Source organism: Panulirus ornatus, chromosome 24 (genome assembly GCF_036320965.1).
Source record: "Panulirus ornatus isolate Po-2019 chromosome 24, ASM3632096v1, whole genome shotgun sequence".
Lineage (NCBI taxonomy): Eukaryota > Metazoa > Arthropoda > Malacostraca > Decapoda > Palinuridae > Panulirus > Panulirus ornatus.
Genome location: NC_092247.1, coordinates 5,915,135 through 5,932,106, shown reverse-complemented (window position 1 = coordinate 5,932,106; position 16,972 = coordinate 5,915,135). Strand labels below are relative to the sequence as shown.

The 16,972-nt window shown below is 36.1% G+C and overlaps 1 protein-coding gene across 5 annotated transcripts in view; it reads left to right on the top strand.

Annotated features, from left to right (window-relative positions):
• The window catches only part of LOC139757038 (uncharacterized), a 107,250-nt gene extending 92,531 nt beyond the window's left edge, over positions 1-14,719 (top strand). For all 5 annotated transcript variants that reach the window (XM_071677045.1, XM_071677046.1, XM_071677050.1 and 2 more), the window contains 4 exons: positions 455-628; positions 1,041-1,270; positions 1,942-2,068; positions 4,797-14,719. In XM_071677045.1, the coding sequence (XP_071533146.1) occupies positions 455-628; positions 1,041-1,270; positions 1,942-2,068; positions 4,797-4,955 (690 nt within the window). In that variant the 3' untranslated portion in view covers positions 4,956-14,719. The remainder of the gene's footprint in view (positions 1-454; positions 629-1,040; positions 1,271-1,941; positions 2,069-4,796) is intronic.
• The last annotated feature ends 2,253 nt before the right edge of the window (positions 14,720-16,972 follow it).

Sequence of the window (16,972 nt, the reverse complement as noted above, 5' to 3'; positions counted from 1 at the left end):
AGGCATGTGAAGCGTCTGGGGTAAACCATGGAAAGCTGTGTAGGTATGTATATTTGCGTGTGTGGACGTGTGTATGTACATGTGTATGGGGGGGGGGGGGTTGGGCCATTTCTTTCGTCTGTTTCCTTGCGCTACCTCGCAAACGCGGGAGACAGCGACAAAGTATAAAAAAAAAAAAAAAAAGGAAATAATAGATTGGACATTGCTGTGGATAGAGGTCCTAACTTTCTGTGTGTTATACATGACAACTAAAACCTTTGAGTGAGGCCATTTGTTTGTAATGCAGGAATTGGTGAATGAATATGAAAAAAGCAATGTTCTTCTTAAACTAGTTTTATTTTAGTGGTGGAAAAATGAGTTGATTAAACATAGGGCCATCATATATGAATATTATGATTATATTCACTGAAGCATAAGAAGCTTTGACAGTGACAGTTTTTTTTCTTACTTACAGAGTGGTGGGACATATGATAGTTCGTGTGATGAAGGTTATGAAGAGTGGGAGGCTTTTGACCCCTATTTCTTCATCAAACACCTTCCACCACTAACCCCAGAAATGAGGGCAAGGAACCCTGCTCTACCTCTAAAAACTCGCAGTTCTCCAGAGTTTACCCTTGTTCTGGATTTGGTATGAAGACATTTTTGAGAGTTGGTGAAATGCTTAAGACTTATTATGAAAAAGATCATAGTTTTCAGTAAAACTGACCTTATGTATAAATTGATTTTTGTATTTACGATAATTGACCAATTTTATCAATTCCTATAGTAAAATTAGAGGTACCAATACCATATTAAGTCTCATCTGTTTGTAAGTTAGTGTTACTTTTGGTGTTTTGTGCTTTCAGCTACATAGGACTGTTTGTTCTAAAATATCAAAGTGAAAATTGTGGTAATGTTACGGAGGCTGTATGCACCTGATCCACCCCACTAAATTGGGATTGGAGTAATGGAGAGATAGAAAGTGCTGCATACTTTTGTGGTTTTCAGTCTTTTTTCAAAACCCTTGCCTATCAATAAGCATATCTCTTTTTGTCACTCAGGATGAGACTCTGGTGCACTGCAGTCTTCAAGAGCTTGAAGATGCTACACTCAGCTTTCCAGTGGTATTTCAGGATGTTAATTATCAGGTGTTTGTACGCACCCGCCCATACTTTCGGGAATTCCTGGAACAAGTTTCACACCTGTATGAAGTGATTTTATTTACGGCCAGTAAGAAGGTGTATGCTGACAAACTCATGAACCTGCTTGACCCTCAGCGCAAATGGATCAAGTTAGTTGGAATATTATTCTTTTTTTCAAAGTTCCCAACTCTTTCTTCATTTTCCCATTTTCTTAGGATAGCATGATGGTAGCTCTCATGGATTTCCAGGAAAAACATTATATTGAAATATCCAATATTAGGGTCAGATGGCATATGTTATCCTTCCCAAAGAGAACAATAGGATATTCTGTCATTTCAAGTAAGGAAGGATAACACATTTCCTTTTGTAATGCATCAGAACTTTTCTGTTTAGTAGTCTCTTCTCCTTCACTTTTACTTTAGATATAACGTATGTCTTTGTACCCACTGAGATTTAGCTGGACTTGTGTACCAGAAATATTTTGAAGTGGAACACAAAGTAAATAGGAAATGGGAATTTAATCATTACATGCATGCTGATGCCCATGACTCATGAAAAAAGTGAGGTAGCATTGGATACTCATATATATCTATCTTTCATAAAAGAGGGCTGCAAGAAAGTCTTTGAGAATGAGGATTCTTTTTCAGTATTTTAGAGAAGTACTGAAACCTATACAGTAGATGTGATATCCAGGTCCCCTCTAAACTGTCTGTTTTGTAGCACTAATTGCTAACAATAGTTTACCCTATGTCATGACTAGATATAAATTTTTTTTTTTATATTCTGCATATATCTTTATAAAATTAGTATTTCTTTCTAGGTACAGATTGTTTCGTGAACATTGTGTGTGTGTGCAAGGAAATTATGTGAAGGATCTCACAATACTTGGGAGAGACCTGTCAAAGACCATTATTGTTGATAATTCTCCTCAGGCTTTTGGGTACCAGGTGAGTTTAATTGTACATCAACCTGACTCACATGGAGATAGATAAGATATATTATGTAAAGTAGGATAAGGGAAAAAGATCCTACCCACATATCTTGCATTTTGTTGAAACTGGCTAACAGGTGCTGAAGATGGGAGCTGGAAATCCTCTCCTTTATCATCACTTTCAAAAAGTAGGAAAGGTAGAAGGAGCCAAATGAGGATCTTTCTTGAAAGTGCAAGGCTTGGATGTGTGGAGTGTATGGTTGTAACAGAGATAGAAAGAAGGGAGTGATATGTGCCTTGTTTGATGAGGAAAATCTGGTCGTTCTAACTCTGAGCAAAGCAAAAGTTGATTAGTAAAGGGGTATGATGTTTTGGGAATGTTCATTGGATTAAGTCAGTTGTTAGTGGGAAGACAAGAGCAAAGGAAGGAATAACATATTTGATTTGAAGGGAGTGTGTCAGAGAGTACGAGATAATGAGTTTGAGATTGATCTTGGTAAGAATGGAATTGGCATTTGAGTGAATTGTGGTTATGCACTAGGTAGTAATTGCTAGGCAGCCTCTGACCAGAGAGGTATATTACCAGTATTATGTGCCTGGGTGTTGGGAGGGTTGGTGACAATTGCATAGTGAGTCAGCACTTTGGTAGTTGTCAAGTTGCACTCCTTTGACCCAGGTAGCTGTCCTTTTTACTTGCTTGCTTGCACTAAAGTACATACAACATCTCTTTATCCCACATAACACGTGACAACACTTAATGCACAACCTCATCCTTTGTAACCAGATCTTCCTGCTGTAAGTGCAAAGTTGTAGGAGCAATAGAAAGAAGTATTAGGTAAGAAGTTTGGGCATGAGCAATAGGCAGTGACAGTAGGTTGAAGTCTTAGGTAGGAACACTAGGCTGGATTATTGGAATCGGCATTTGAGACATAGATGGATGTAGTAGGAAGTGAAAGGAGTGAGGAAGAAAGGAATCAAGAAGGATCAAGGATCAAGAAGTAATTGAGGTTATAATCAGGGAAGTTTGGGTCCCTGATGTATATGGAAATGGATTAAAGTTTTTTCGGTTGTTTACTGAAAAAGGAATGGTTACTGGGAATACATGGTTTGAGAAAGGGGTTTGTGGTTATTCTTTAAATAATCTCATTTGTACATATTCATTCTCTAGCCCCACAGGCTACTCCATAGTTTCCCTTAATTGCTCTGATTCAGCATACTTGCATCATTTTAACCCCCCCCCCCCCCCCCCCCCCACACACACACACACACACACACACACACACACACACACACACACACCACATCAGTCAAATTTATTCTATCCATGCATTCCTCTCACCCTTCAGAATGTTCAGGCCCCATTACCCCAAAGTATTTTTCACTCTTCCATTTCCTTGGTCTCCCCCTCCTGGCTCCTTCCACTCCTATCAAGGTGATCCTTTTTATCTGTCTTCACTCATCCTCTCCATATTCCAGAATCATTTCTACACCCTCAGGTTAGCTCCCTATCAGACAATACTTACTACCACTTACTTTTTATACTTTGTGGTCAACAAAACCAACCAATCTAGCACAACATTCTGTCCTCAGGTATTTCATTTCCAACATGTCTGCGCTCTTCCTTTCTTTTACATCCAGAGTTCAAGACACTCATTGATACAACACTGTTGAGACTACTGTAACTTTAAACATACCCATCTTTGCCCTAATAGACAATGATCTTGCCTTCCACATGTACCTTCATGGATTGTAGATTTCAGCCTTATACAACCCTCTGACTCACATTACCCTCCATGGTTCCATTTGGTTCCACATCCTTTCCTAGTTGCTTAGAGCACTCCAATTCTCCCAGGTCTTCCCCATTCAAACTTACGCTCAAACCCTTGTGTCTCATCTCCCTTTTGCACTTCATTGATTTACTTATGTTTACACTAACTCTCACTCAATCCTAGACTCAGTCACCAGCTTATGGATTTACTCGAGTCTAGCACCAGTGTCATTCCATCGGTAATAGCAATTGATTATTCACATACTCAACCCCAAGTATGCTGTAACTCAACCTTCATTTTAAGACCTTTGTATTCATCTCCTACACGACTGTGTCCAAAGATTACACAACCATGGTGACATCACACATTCCTGTTGCAGAACCACTTTGTTGGAACTGCTCACCTATCTTCCTTCTGACTTGTGCATGTCTTGCTGTCGTAATGAAAATTCTCGACTGCATTTAGTTCATATTTTTCATTTTTGGTCTCCATATCCTACTTTTGCAAGGTAGTGCTAGGAATATATGAAGAATGGCCACATTGGTCTCCCTTTCCTCCTCATATCATCCACCTTTGACGTGTATATCATATTCAGTCTCTTCACATTTCCCATCACATATGTCTAGACCTTTTTAACCAGAGCTATAAATGGCACATACAGTGTTCTGTCTCTGGATCTTAGATTCAAGAGTATTTTAGGACATAAAAGGCCATGAGTGTAGTTTTCAGTTTTACTGAAGATAAGAGCTGCTCACAGTCATACAAAGGAGCTGGACTAAACTAACTGCTGTGTCTGTTAGGATGCTGCTGTACATTTTTGGTAGAGAACACAGAAGAATGAGATGAGCTACAAAATGTTATAAAGATTTGTAAGTAAACTAGACACTGTAAGTGCTCCATGTGTTCCATTGTTAATATGTACATTGATGTTATTGATTTAGGAATGTTTTGTTTATTCACTTGCTTTTCCATCAGATCAATAATGGGATCCCTATTGAGAGCTGGTTTGTTGATAAGGAGGACCGGGAGCTGGAGAAGCTAGTACCATTCCTAGAGTCACTTGTGGATAAGGATGATGTGCGACCTTTCATCCGTGAGAAGTACAAACTAGAGACGTATTTGCCACCAGACTAGACTTCAGAGACTCTTGGCATGGAGCACATTCTGAGATGTGACAGGAGCAATATTAAGAAGGGTAGTGTTTTGTCTCAAACATTTACTTACCTTTCAGAAAAACATTCTCAGTCTGTCTGCTGCATTTTGTGTTTGGCTCAAGTGATAGGTAAAAAGTGGTGCCTGATCTTTATACACAATATTGACACAAGTTTAGTGTTGAGACACAGTACTTGATTAAGCTCATTAAGGTGTATATGTATGAACCAGTATAGTCTTAGACTATGGGGTTAGGCACAGAAAATATAAACTTTCACACTGGTTACATTAAGCTTGGAAATGGAAGTGAGGTTATACTGTAGATAAGAATCATAGAAAATTGAAGGTACTGGCTTGAAAAGCATTTGAATAGAGAGAGATGGTATTAAGTTATGCAGTTTCACAATAGTTAAGTACAGTGCATGATAAACTGAAGCATATGATGCTTGGATTTATCTGATAAGCAGATGTGTGAATTTGGAAGTGCTTTGAAGGTTAACTTTGCTGTGTGTGAAAAGTATTAACATTTGCTCCTGTAGGACAGTGTGCCACTGCTCTCAAGGACAAGATGAAGTGTTGAATGTTCTCCACACTAGAGGTATGAGGATAACTGTGTAAATCATATATTGAATGCATGTCAGAAATTTATTAGCTTGCATTGGACTTGCTGATGTATGTAAGAAAGAGAAGAAGGTATATTTTGAATGTTTTCACATGTGCATATTAAATTTAACCGTACAGACACCAGTTGACCTATTTCACTTTTTATTTTCATTTCTTTTTTAAGTAGAATAACCAGTTACATAATTTGATTTAACAGAACATACAATGGTTGACAGCACTCTACTTTTGTATGAAGTTACATTGCAAAGAGTTTTACAAAACTGATTGTGCATTTTGTCAAAACCAGGAATGTCTGAAATATTGTCATAGGGATCATATCATATCTTTGGTTCAGTAAGCAGTCTTACTGAATAAGATACGCTGTTGACTCTGAAGCTGATAACATTTTGCAGCAAGTGGGAATAAGTTAAGATTTGATATCTTTATTTCATGAACAAACATTTAGTGGTTATATGTATTTTGTCATTTGAGATTCTGTGGTTGTGTTGGAGAAAAAGAGAAGGGGAGACATGCAGCTGGTAATTATGATATTTAAGTAAGAACTGACATCACAGCAGTCATGTGCACTGCTCACATATGTAGTGAAAATGAGACTGAAATGATGCGTACTTTTGATATTGAGTGAAAGACTGAAATTTACATTTTATGGAACATGAGTGAAAATACTAAATGATAATATTCACCATGTAACCCCTACCTCACAGCTGCAAAAGAATTGGCCAGAATCCCAATAATTATTAATGATTTATATTGAAAATTTGCTTAATTATAGATGTTTTTTGATAATTTAAATTCATTTGAGCTTTCAGAAGTGTTTGGGAGTCAAGCGAATATTTTTTATTTTAGTTTGGTGCACTACCAGGGTTTTTCAGTGCAGGTATACCTATGAGAATCCCAAACCCAAGTGGTAATTTGTTGTTAAAGAAGCTTGCCTTGTGCAATTTTATAAAGTTTGCACTAGAAGCAGCTGGTGATAATAAGTAAAAATCTCAAATTGTTGGAGGAATACAAATCTATTATGAATTTTCTCTGTATGTATGTTCTTATTGTTCTAAAGTGTACAAAGAAGTTATAAAGTATCTCATTTCAATGAGTTGATTTTTAGGTTTCACACTTTTGTAAATTTTGTTTCAGGAGTTTGCTTCTTGTAAAATTTCTTATCTCGTTTATAAAGCACAAATTTGATTCAAGATTTGTATAGTAGTCATATTGATGGAAGTTTTTTAAGGAAGCAGATTCTTTTATGTATTCTTGTACATAGTATGAAGAAACACAGGGAGAGATGGACACGATGGGATTAGAGTATGAGGTGCAGAGAGTACCTTTGCCTCCATTTTATTGGATACACTATCACAAACCATGTTCTAGGATATCAATTGTGATATTGTTTGTCGTATTTGTACCATAGAACACTTTTTTCCGGTTTTTAATAGGAATATATTTCATATTGTGGATCTGTTTAAATACACATTGGTCAAGGGAATCCTGGATAGTGTTTTTACTGGTATATCTATCAGATTATAACATGTATCAATGCTGATGATAAGCAAGTTGATTTAATCCCAGTTGAGATGCCAAGGAGTAGTTGGTTTGTGCAGTTTGTCAGTACAAGAAAAAATCAATCTGGGGTGAAACGTTCAGTGGCAGATCCTCTTTAGAAAGCTGATAGAGGGCTCATATGGCTAGACTTGTTGATGAAAAAATGTGGCTAAGCTTTAAGAGATAATGGTATGAGTTTCTTGTTAATGTCTGGAAAATTTTTGAATATTATATTGATATGTATGTAATTGTATATGTATGAGTAAAGAACTCCTGAAAGAATTTGCCTATGGTGTGTGTTATAGACTTGAGAGCATAATAGATATTATTTTAAGTTTTACCACATCTACAGCCAGATTTAAGTTTGATGCCAAGCTGATTTTCTTATATACTTGAAGTAAACGTAATAGTTCTTAGTTTGTTACTCTGTAAATACTGATAGCATCTCATCAAGGTTAATTGCAGTCCATACCAAAATACGACTTACTTGCATGGCTAGCCTTCTCTCAACAGTAAATATTGTTGGCTTAAATGGAACAAAGTCAATTAATTATATAACCCAGGTTAGAATTATAATTAGCTGGAACACAAATGTGCAATCTTTATTAGCTGTAAAGTACATTTTTGAATCACATTGTTTGGTTCCTGGAGTAATTTAGTTCATTTTATATATATGTATTTCTTTTCTGTATATATTTTATTTGTAAATTTGAAACGAATGTCATTATTTAAATAGTTTTTTACATTTGAAATGGGCAATCATATACTCAATTTTAAGACATTTTGGTCACCAATTATATGAAAAAATTACAATTATATTGTTATATAGAGTGATATTTGTGCTGCAGTAAGTGTTACTTACTTATGAATTAGTTTCAGATGAATATTTCTCTTAAGCTCATTTGCTAAATACAAAATAGGTATCATAAGATTACAAAACTTTTACATTTTGTCGTAGTGAAGATACACACACACACACACACACACACACACACACACACACAAATTGGCAGCTAAATGGACAGGTCTGAAACAAAGAAGCTTCATAACAAAGGGAAAATAACAAACATTGATTTATCAACATCAGAAGATATAAAGTAAATTTAAATGAAAGCCTTAGAAGGCACAGTTCGAAACTTTGCAAGAAATGAGTTGGGAAAGATGCAGCAAATTAATTTACAGGTAAGGGTTAAAAATGAATGGTACAGTTGAAGCAACGAAGAAAAGGAATACAGAGTGAAAAAACTTTGTATGAAGGTAAAGAAAAGTTACAAGACAGCCCCAGATGCTTCCCCATAGTAAACTCCAATCCATTAGACACACACCCATCAGAAACCACACACTCTGGACAAACATGAGTCACACATCCCATTTATGTTTTGGATAATATAAACACTATTTCAACAGTGAAGATCCCTCGTGTCCATGATGCAGCTACCATAAAGAAGACACCAAGTACTCACTACTCAGTTGCCCTGCACACTCTGCAATTGATGCACACACATCACAATGCTTTATGATCTGTGGCCCTGACTGGTTGATGTGTATGTCTGTATTTTCATTCCACCCAAAAAACATCAACACAGTTGACTTGGGCAAACTGAATTACCTCAGAACACCTAATTTGGATGAGGAAAAACATTCCTTAGGATCTATGAACAATTCACCCGCTGAACCCAAAACTATATTTGACCCATTTGATCATCTACCTAGTCAAAAGCTTATGTAGCAAACCTGCAAATCGGACACAACAAAGCATTTAGAACAATCATTGGTTGCCAAAAAAACCACAAACATTTAACATTTGTATAGCAACATAGATAATCCTTCCATTACTACCCCACCACAATATTGTTAGACCTACTTATTTGCAACAGTTCAAAATTTTGCATCCAAAACTTCTTTGCAACAAAACATTGCATCCAAACCACTCTCTTATCATCCACCAATCCCCAGTTAGAATTACAACCACACCCCAGTCACTGATTTCAACAAGCTAAACTCCCCTCCCCTTAATAAACATAAGCAAAATGTATACACATTGAAATAACTGCTAGCAATAAACAGTTGCCCTCCCAACTGTGTTAAGCACTTTCCCACTAGGTGTAAATCCATCTGAAACTACTCACCATAGATATGTACAAATTACATTTTGTCATGAGTTTGGACACCACCCATCTCCTACACTTCACGAGCCATTGTGCCCAAGATGCTACTTTCACACGTTAGATGCTGAACCCGTATTCTTTAGTTGTCCTGTACTATGCCATAGGGATATACACTCAACATTGCCACACTTTATTGGAAGGGACTCTAAGCAGTTCATTGAAAGGGACTTCTGGGGCATGAAGGTAAGGTTACATATGTATACATATATATGTTGCAGTAGGTCACAGTCGTGCGTGTGATCTAGTATATGATGATAACAATGAGGAAAATGAAACGTGATAAGTTCCCAAGTGCACTTTTGTGTAATGATTACTTTGTCTGAGGAGATACAAGAATGCTTGTATCTCCTCTGACACTGTAATCATCACACTAAAGTGCACATGGGAACTTATTTTATTTCACTTTCCTTGTGGTTATCACTTTTCTAAGAGAGGGAACAGAAAAGGGGGCAAAGTGAGAATTTTCTCTCTAAGGTTCAGTCCTCTGTTCTTAACGCTACCTCGCTAATGCGGGAAATGGCGAGTATATATGAAAAAAATATATATTTGTGTGTGTGTATTGTTTTTCTTTACATCTCTTAGCCATAAGGAGATGCCAGGAACTGTTGAAGAAGTGGTGTCATTTTCTCACATCCACTTTCCACTTGTCCTTTATGGTGTACCAAAACTAGATACCCCCTTTTGACAACCAGGCCTCACAGAGTTTTGCTTGGTTCCCCTAACTGCTCTATATATAGACCTTGGTTTATTCCTGTGACAGCATGTCACTCTCTGTGTACCACATCGGTCCAATTCTCTATTCCATGCACGCCTTTCACCTTGCATTTTCAGGCTTAAACACGCAAAGCTTCTTTTACTCCATCCTCCTCTGATAGGTATACCTTCTTATTCATCTTGTGATGGTAAGTCTTTCATTTCATTCACGAAAAGCATCCTCATTGACACACACACACACCTTTGTCTTTAGGTTGTTCTCCAACTGATAGAGTTTCAGTTTTCAGAATCTTATTTTCCTCTGACTCTACTTCAGATGATTCCAGTAGTATTCTATCTCCTTTAATCTCCTCCTCCCAACTGTCTCCCCCACACAAGCTTATTCTTATTCTCATGCTGAATATAATTTCTCTTATTTTGGACCTTTGGATCATCTTAAGAATGAGAAAGCAGTAACCTCTTTAAATTGATTTTTTGCAAATTCAAACTATCTTTAAAAAATCTTGTTTCCCATTACTAAATAAAATCTGGAAACATCAGAGTAATTATGTAGTAACATGAACATGTTGGCCATAACCTGGAAACCCCACTTAATGAAGATGAAATATGAATCCCAAAATTTGGCGGTGCTGTATAAGTTCCAAAATAAGTTTTCCTACGAGAATTTATCCACTTTTTTCAGATAAGGGTCTTAGAAAAAGAAAGCTGTTAAACTCCTTAGTCATGTGTAAATTAGACCCTATATATTTGTTAGGCCATAGATTGCTTTTACCCCTTCAGTATTGAACAATATGACAAAATTGGCAAAAAAATCCAAACAGAGCTCTTGCATTTTCCTATATGGGAATATGTGGAGCCACTAGTGACACTAATCCTTTCATATTGCAGTTTGCCTTAATTGGAATTGAGCTCATTATATATTTCTAAATATTCAAGTAATAGAAAAACAAGAATAAGTGAAAGAGGCCTTAATCATGCCTTCAAACCCCATTGAGATGATAAGATAGGTTGTGTTCGTTTTGAAATCCATTGCTGTCGGTTACAATTAATTTATGGTCAGATTGTACTTGTATATCAGGGATGACTTTCTCCCATCTCTTTGCCAGGTTAGGGATCAAAAGCCTTCAATTTTATGAACTTGCCAGAGTTCACTTATTTTCAGGCATCTCCAAATTTTCTTCAATATAGCTGCCGCTACCTGTTTACAGGTATTGTTTTGGCCACTGCTGCTTTGAGCTCTGTATGTCCCAGCCACTAAGGCTAGGTCTCTTAACATGTGACTGATTGCTGCCTCCCATTCTTATGTTGTGTAGAGACCATCCAAACAAACAGCCATTATACCTTTCTTCATTGAACTACAATTTTCTTCCTTTGCTTTTATCTCTTCCTGTAAGCTCTCCATCTTAAGTCAGGTCCATAAATACCTAAGGAACTCGCATATATAATGTTTATTTATACATTTATCTTATACACACTTGCCTCTTCCACTTTAGCAAGTTAGTGTGCAGAAAATATGAAGTGACCACATATTGACGCATCCATATAACAGGTAAAAAGTCAGTGTGTGCAAATGAGGTTGTTCATCCCTTCCTTGACACCACCTTGTTAGGGTGAGAGAGGCAGTTTTGTAACCTTCACCTTCCTGGCCCAGATAATTGGTAACATTCACCAGATAGTGCTTAGCGCATTAATGCAATGACATCTGTCTTTGTTGGGTGAACACAGGCATGCTTGGTGTAGAATGGACTGGGTTGGTGTGGTTTATGGGGGGAGCAACATGTCACTGGGCTGGACCAGGGTATATGAAGCATTAGGGTAAATCAAGTCTGTTGGACTTGGCTGTGGACGGTGGGCTCTGGTTTTAGTGCATTACATGACATTTGAAGTGTATGGGTGCAAATGTTCTTGACCACCTGCCTCCTAAAGATGTGAGTAAAAAGAAAATGAATCCCTATCTCCTTCCCAATCCTTCATTTTTTACTTTTCATTTTTATGAATTACATTTCTCATTACATTTCAAGCACATAATTGTAAATTTTATTATAGAATGCAATGAAAAGTAGAGGAGTTCCATGAAAAAGGAAAGATTTTGAGGAATAATCTTTAAAAGCCAGGTTACGGCAAACCATAATGAATGCAGATTATAGAAGCAAATAAAATCTGCATGTAATGTCCACCTTAATAAAGTATTTTTGCAGGGATTGCATGTTTCGTATACAGTAGAGAGAGCTCAGTACAAACCCTTGCAACTTTGCCATGATTTGCTTTTTATGTATGTTTATATAAATGAAAGTTTTTAAGTTACATTAAGAGCATCAGTTTGGTGAATGTTATAGTATGAATGTGAAAAAAATATGCATTGAATTTTATATCAAATTGTTTTCATTGATTCAAGATAACCTTCTTTTTTTTGTCAGTTTTTCAGAAATAATTTTGAAATTGTGCTGCACTGTCATGTTAAGATGCATGAATGGACACAAAGTGTATCACGCATCTCTTTAGCGTCACTGTTGATGTGATGTGAAAAATAGTACAAATGTTGGCAAAGACCAGAGCTACATATGCCACATACGCATACTTCATGCGTGATAAGCTTATTTATTCAGTGATTATTTTCAGATATGATGGTTTATGATCTTTAATTTTATTGTTTATTTGCTGAATAGATTGAATTTGAAATTAAGAAGATTAAAGGCATATGTAATTCTGTGTCATGCTGCCATAATATAGGATCATTTCCACATGACATGTAGATTAGTTTAAGTATCTCGGGTCAGATTAGTGCTTACGTTATTTTTAACCATATACCGTACTGTAACCGAACCCTCATCATGTACACAACATTAAAGGTATAGAAGTCTTTCATTGGGGCTCTTCTTCCCTGGCATTAATCCCAGTCAAGCATAGATATGCAACAGTTTGTGAATTACTAATTTGTTCTTAGTGTGGTAGGTGGTGAGATGGCAGAACTGCACCATACCATTATAGATGCTGTCTCTACACTAATAGTTTTGTCGTTGAGTTCATTCCAGTTTATAATTGCTTTGGTATTTACCTCAGCAATGTCCTTCAGCTAATACATTGCATCTTTTTGAAATTATTTTATTGCCTTTTTCTTATACATACGTGAGAGAAAATCTGGCAACATTTTTCTCATTACAGTATTCTTATCATGTCATTTTCCTGGTAATTCAGCAGATGCATTCAGTAAATAAATGAACACAGTTATTATCAAATTATTATTATCAAGTAAATTGTATTCACCTCATGAACATATGTTGTGAAGGCTTGTAAGTAACAATCATGGAGACTTTCCTTATTTTAATACTTTTAAAAATGCCAAAGTTGGCAGTGTTGATTTCATTTTTTGCTGTTGGGTAATACTTTGATGAACGTTACAAGGAAAGCATATTAGTTTCTCCAGTGAGCCATGAAGCTGTTGAAATGTCAAATCTGTTAATGTGATATTCCTTATAAAATGTCACATTCATGTGATGCTAATAACCATTGCTGTTGTGGCAGATAATGTTGAACTATTTTTTTTTATTACTACTAAAGGATATCATTGAAGACCTGTATTTTTTGTTAACATCTCGCTCTTAATTGTCATTTCATGTTTCTTCATATCTTTCTGTTTAGGTAGATCCCCACAGGTCTTTATTGCTGTAGGATTTTTAGTGGTAATGTGAGACCATGGATGGGAAGGTGTCAGCTCGGTGGATCAACCAGATCTTACCTTAGAGGGTAAGCGTTTCAGGCTGATTAATGAGAATTGCCTGCCACGTGAGTAGGTAAGACCATTGATGGCTTATTAACCACAGAATGGTTCTTTTTGTATGTATAACTGCTCAACTAAATATCCTTTGAACCAAGAAAAGGGGGGAAGGGGTGGAGACATTACTTTAAAAGCATTTTGCATCATACTTTGGGAAGTAATCTCATAATACATAGAGAAACTTCACTTGTAAAATTGTTTTCCCTGATATGTTCCATTGGACTAAAGGTTGGGGGAGGAGGAAGGTTGATGTTTAGTGACTTTAGCTTTAAAGGGAGGGGAAGTTGAGAATAAACTAAAATTTATATTGACATCCTGGGGAATTATAGTGACCTTGTTCTGTTAGACATCTACTTGGAGAACCTTGTTGTATGAATGGATCCTTCTACACTCTGGTCTTCCCTTTCTTAAACATGGATCTGTCTGTCATTAGTTCACCTACCACATGATTTTTTTTTTTTTCAACTATAGCTTTCATTGGGAACTGAATGCATCTTTACCAGAAGGGAAAGAAGGGTCTTTACTGCTACTTTGTTTAATAGGCACCAAAATATATGCCCATCTCTACAGTTGCATAAGAACAGATTGGATTGACTTACTTAAGCAGATTGAGAATGATCATGTGGAGATGAAAGCATCTCATAAGGTAATGAAATTTTTATGAGAAATAGCCCATCGTACTGAACTATCCCATTGCCTTTTCAAACAGTTTCACTTGCTTCAGTAATTTAACCAAGAATGCATTGTGATTACCATTGACCAGTCACATCCCAAAATTAATTTCATTTACCACAAGCATATTGTGATGTCCCTGTGTTTCAAGAATGCTTCGTGTACATTTTCTAGATACAAATAAATATCAAGGACCATAAGTGTTTTTTTTTATTCAGAACATTTTCTAGACAAATAAATATCAAGAACCATTAGTGTTTTCTTTTTTCATACCTAGTTGATCAGATCACGCGTTCTGAATAGTTAAAGAATGGTAAAATTTTAGAAAATTGTCTTTATTTAGAGACACAGAACAGTGATAAGACACCAGGTAGCACAACTTCAAATTCCATCTCCAAAAAGATAGAACTTTTCCATCATGCACATATTGGAAGGAGTGGCGCCGCAGGATTATAAAAACAAACGTCAATCCCATTTGAATTATGTGATATGTGTTATACTACAGAAGCCCAAAATGAAACGACCTTAAAACGTGTTTTGAAATAATATGGTAGCGACTGAGGAAATATTTTGGGCTGCAGTGATGTAGAAAGAGGCCTTGGATGATTAAGAATCTATCAGAGATCATTGGGTAATCATGATTAATAATTTCTGATTTATTAATACAGTTAAAACATTATGTAGTTATTACCTAAATGTAATTTTTATTACTATTAACCTAGGATGTTTTCCCCCTACCACACGATCACTTTAATTCTTTCACAATATTGATATCCTTGTTACATTACTCATAGGATTCTGTTCAGTATGTAAAGTACTAAAATTGTAAGCAGATCTTATCTATTGACCATGAAAAATTGTAAAGTTAAAACTAGGTAAACGTATCAAGGCGCTAGCAGTGGCTGTAAATATCTTATATGTATGTAGCAATATTCACAGCCAATTAAATAAGTACCTTTCACTTTCCTCTTGTGTTTTTTGATGTATAGATTTTGAGAAATCTTTATGAGGAACGCTACTCAAGTCCCTTAGGACCAGTTTTATCAGCATGATGCGCAGTTCTTCAGCTCGAAAGGGTCTTTACCCATGACCAAAGAAGACTTGAGAGGAAGCATTAAGTCTCATAAACGAATAAACTTCATCAATAAGGAAACATGTGGATTGAAACTCATAATTGGGTTGATTTTAGTTCATTCACACGAGGACAGATGGCGCTACCAGGAAGCAATGTTTACATTTTGTGGCGGCGCGACGTTCAGACGTTCACCTTCAAGAGGAACTCTTTATGTGTTTGTGTGACAGCAATATTACACATCTGAAATTCCACCAGTTTCCTGGAGATCCATCTCGGTAGGTAGATTTTGTTTTTTAGTACTTTTGATTGCTATCATCGTGTAGAGGAACGTACATTGAGGAAAAAGTAAATGACTCGTAGGAATGGGTTAAGTTTATCCTGGTTAAGATAAAACTTCTGTCAATTTTCGCGCAGTTTTTCTTCTTGCTGCTTACTAGCACTCCATCCACTTACAAAATCTTCTTGAAATGAAAGGAACAGGTTATCAATAACTACTTTTGTTTCTATTTTGTGTTTTCCCCGTCACTGACAGTCTTCGTATCATGTGTAAGGTTGACAAGGTTCACACGTAAACCATTCTCTCCCTTTGAAAAAAAAATTAACCTTTTTTTTGTAATTAATTACTGTTGGAATGCGGTGATATTCAGTTGAATGCGGACAAAAATCTTGCTTGCATTCTGAGAATTAATATGACCACCAGGAAGCGATTGGCTGACACTTCGTCCCGTACTGCATACTCACACAACCTTAATATGTACCGATAATTCAGCCCTGCTCCTGCTGCCTTTACATTATATATATATATATATATATATATATATATATATATATATATATATATATATATGTATTGTCTGTCTGGCATTCATTGTGGTATTTATGTATATACATTTATTAATTTATCGTTATTGATCTCGGCTCATGTTGATGTACACCATGCCTATAAGTTGTATGATTATGACTGAGTGATGATAGGAAATCCATGATAACTTGTTTTAAGATTTATTCAACTTTAGTTCTTATGTAAACGGAAAAAAAAAGAAATCAGATAAAATCTACGAGCTTGAAAAGATAGTTAAAGGACAAGTGTTTGCCCCAAAAGATATTGATGCTTAACTTATAGATACATGTTATGATAGCCCAATAAAAGTTATAATGAAACGACATACACAGCTTCATTAGCAATGGAAATTTGCATCAAAAGGTACAGGTAATTACATATGAGGCAACAGTGGCAGGAGAGAGGGCTGAAGTATCGGCTGATAGGAGTCGAATTATCGGTAAAGTATTTTGTTTCTTCTTTCAGATCACAGATGAATATGAAAAGGAAGAATAACCAATCCGAGAATCTTATCTTAGCCTAAGCAAATGATGGTCTTGTGTGAAGATTGAATTTGCATTAGATTTCTTAACAGATGAATCCCTTTATATG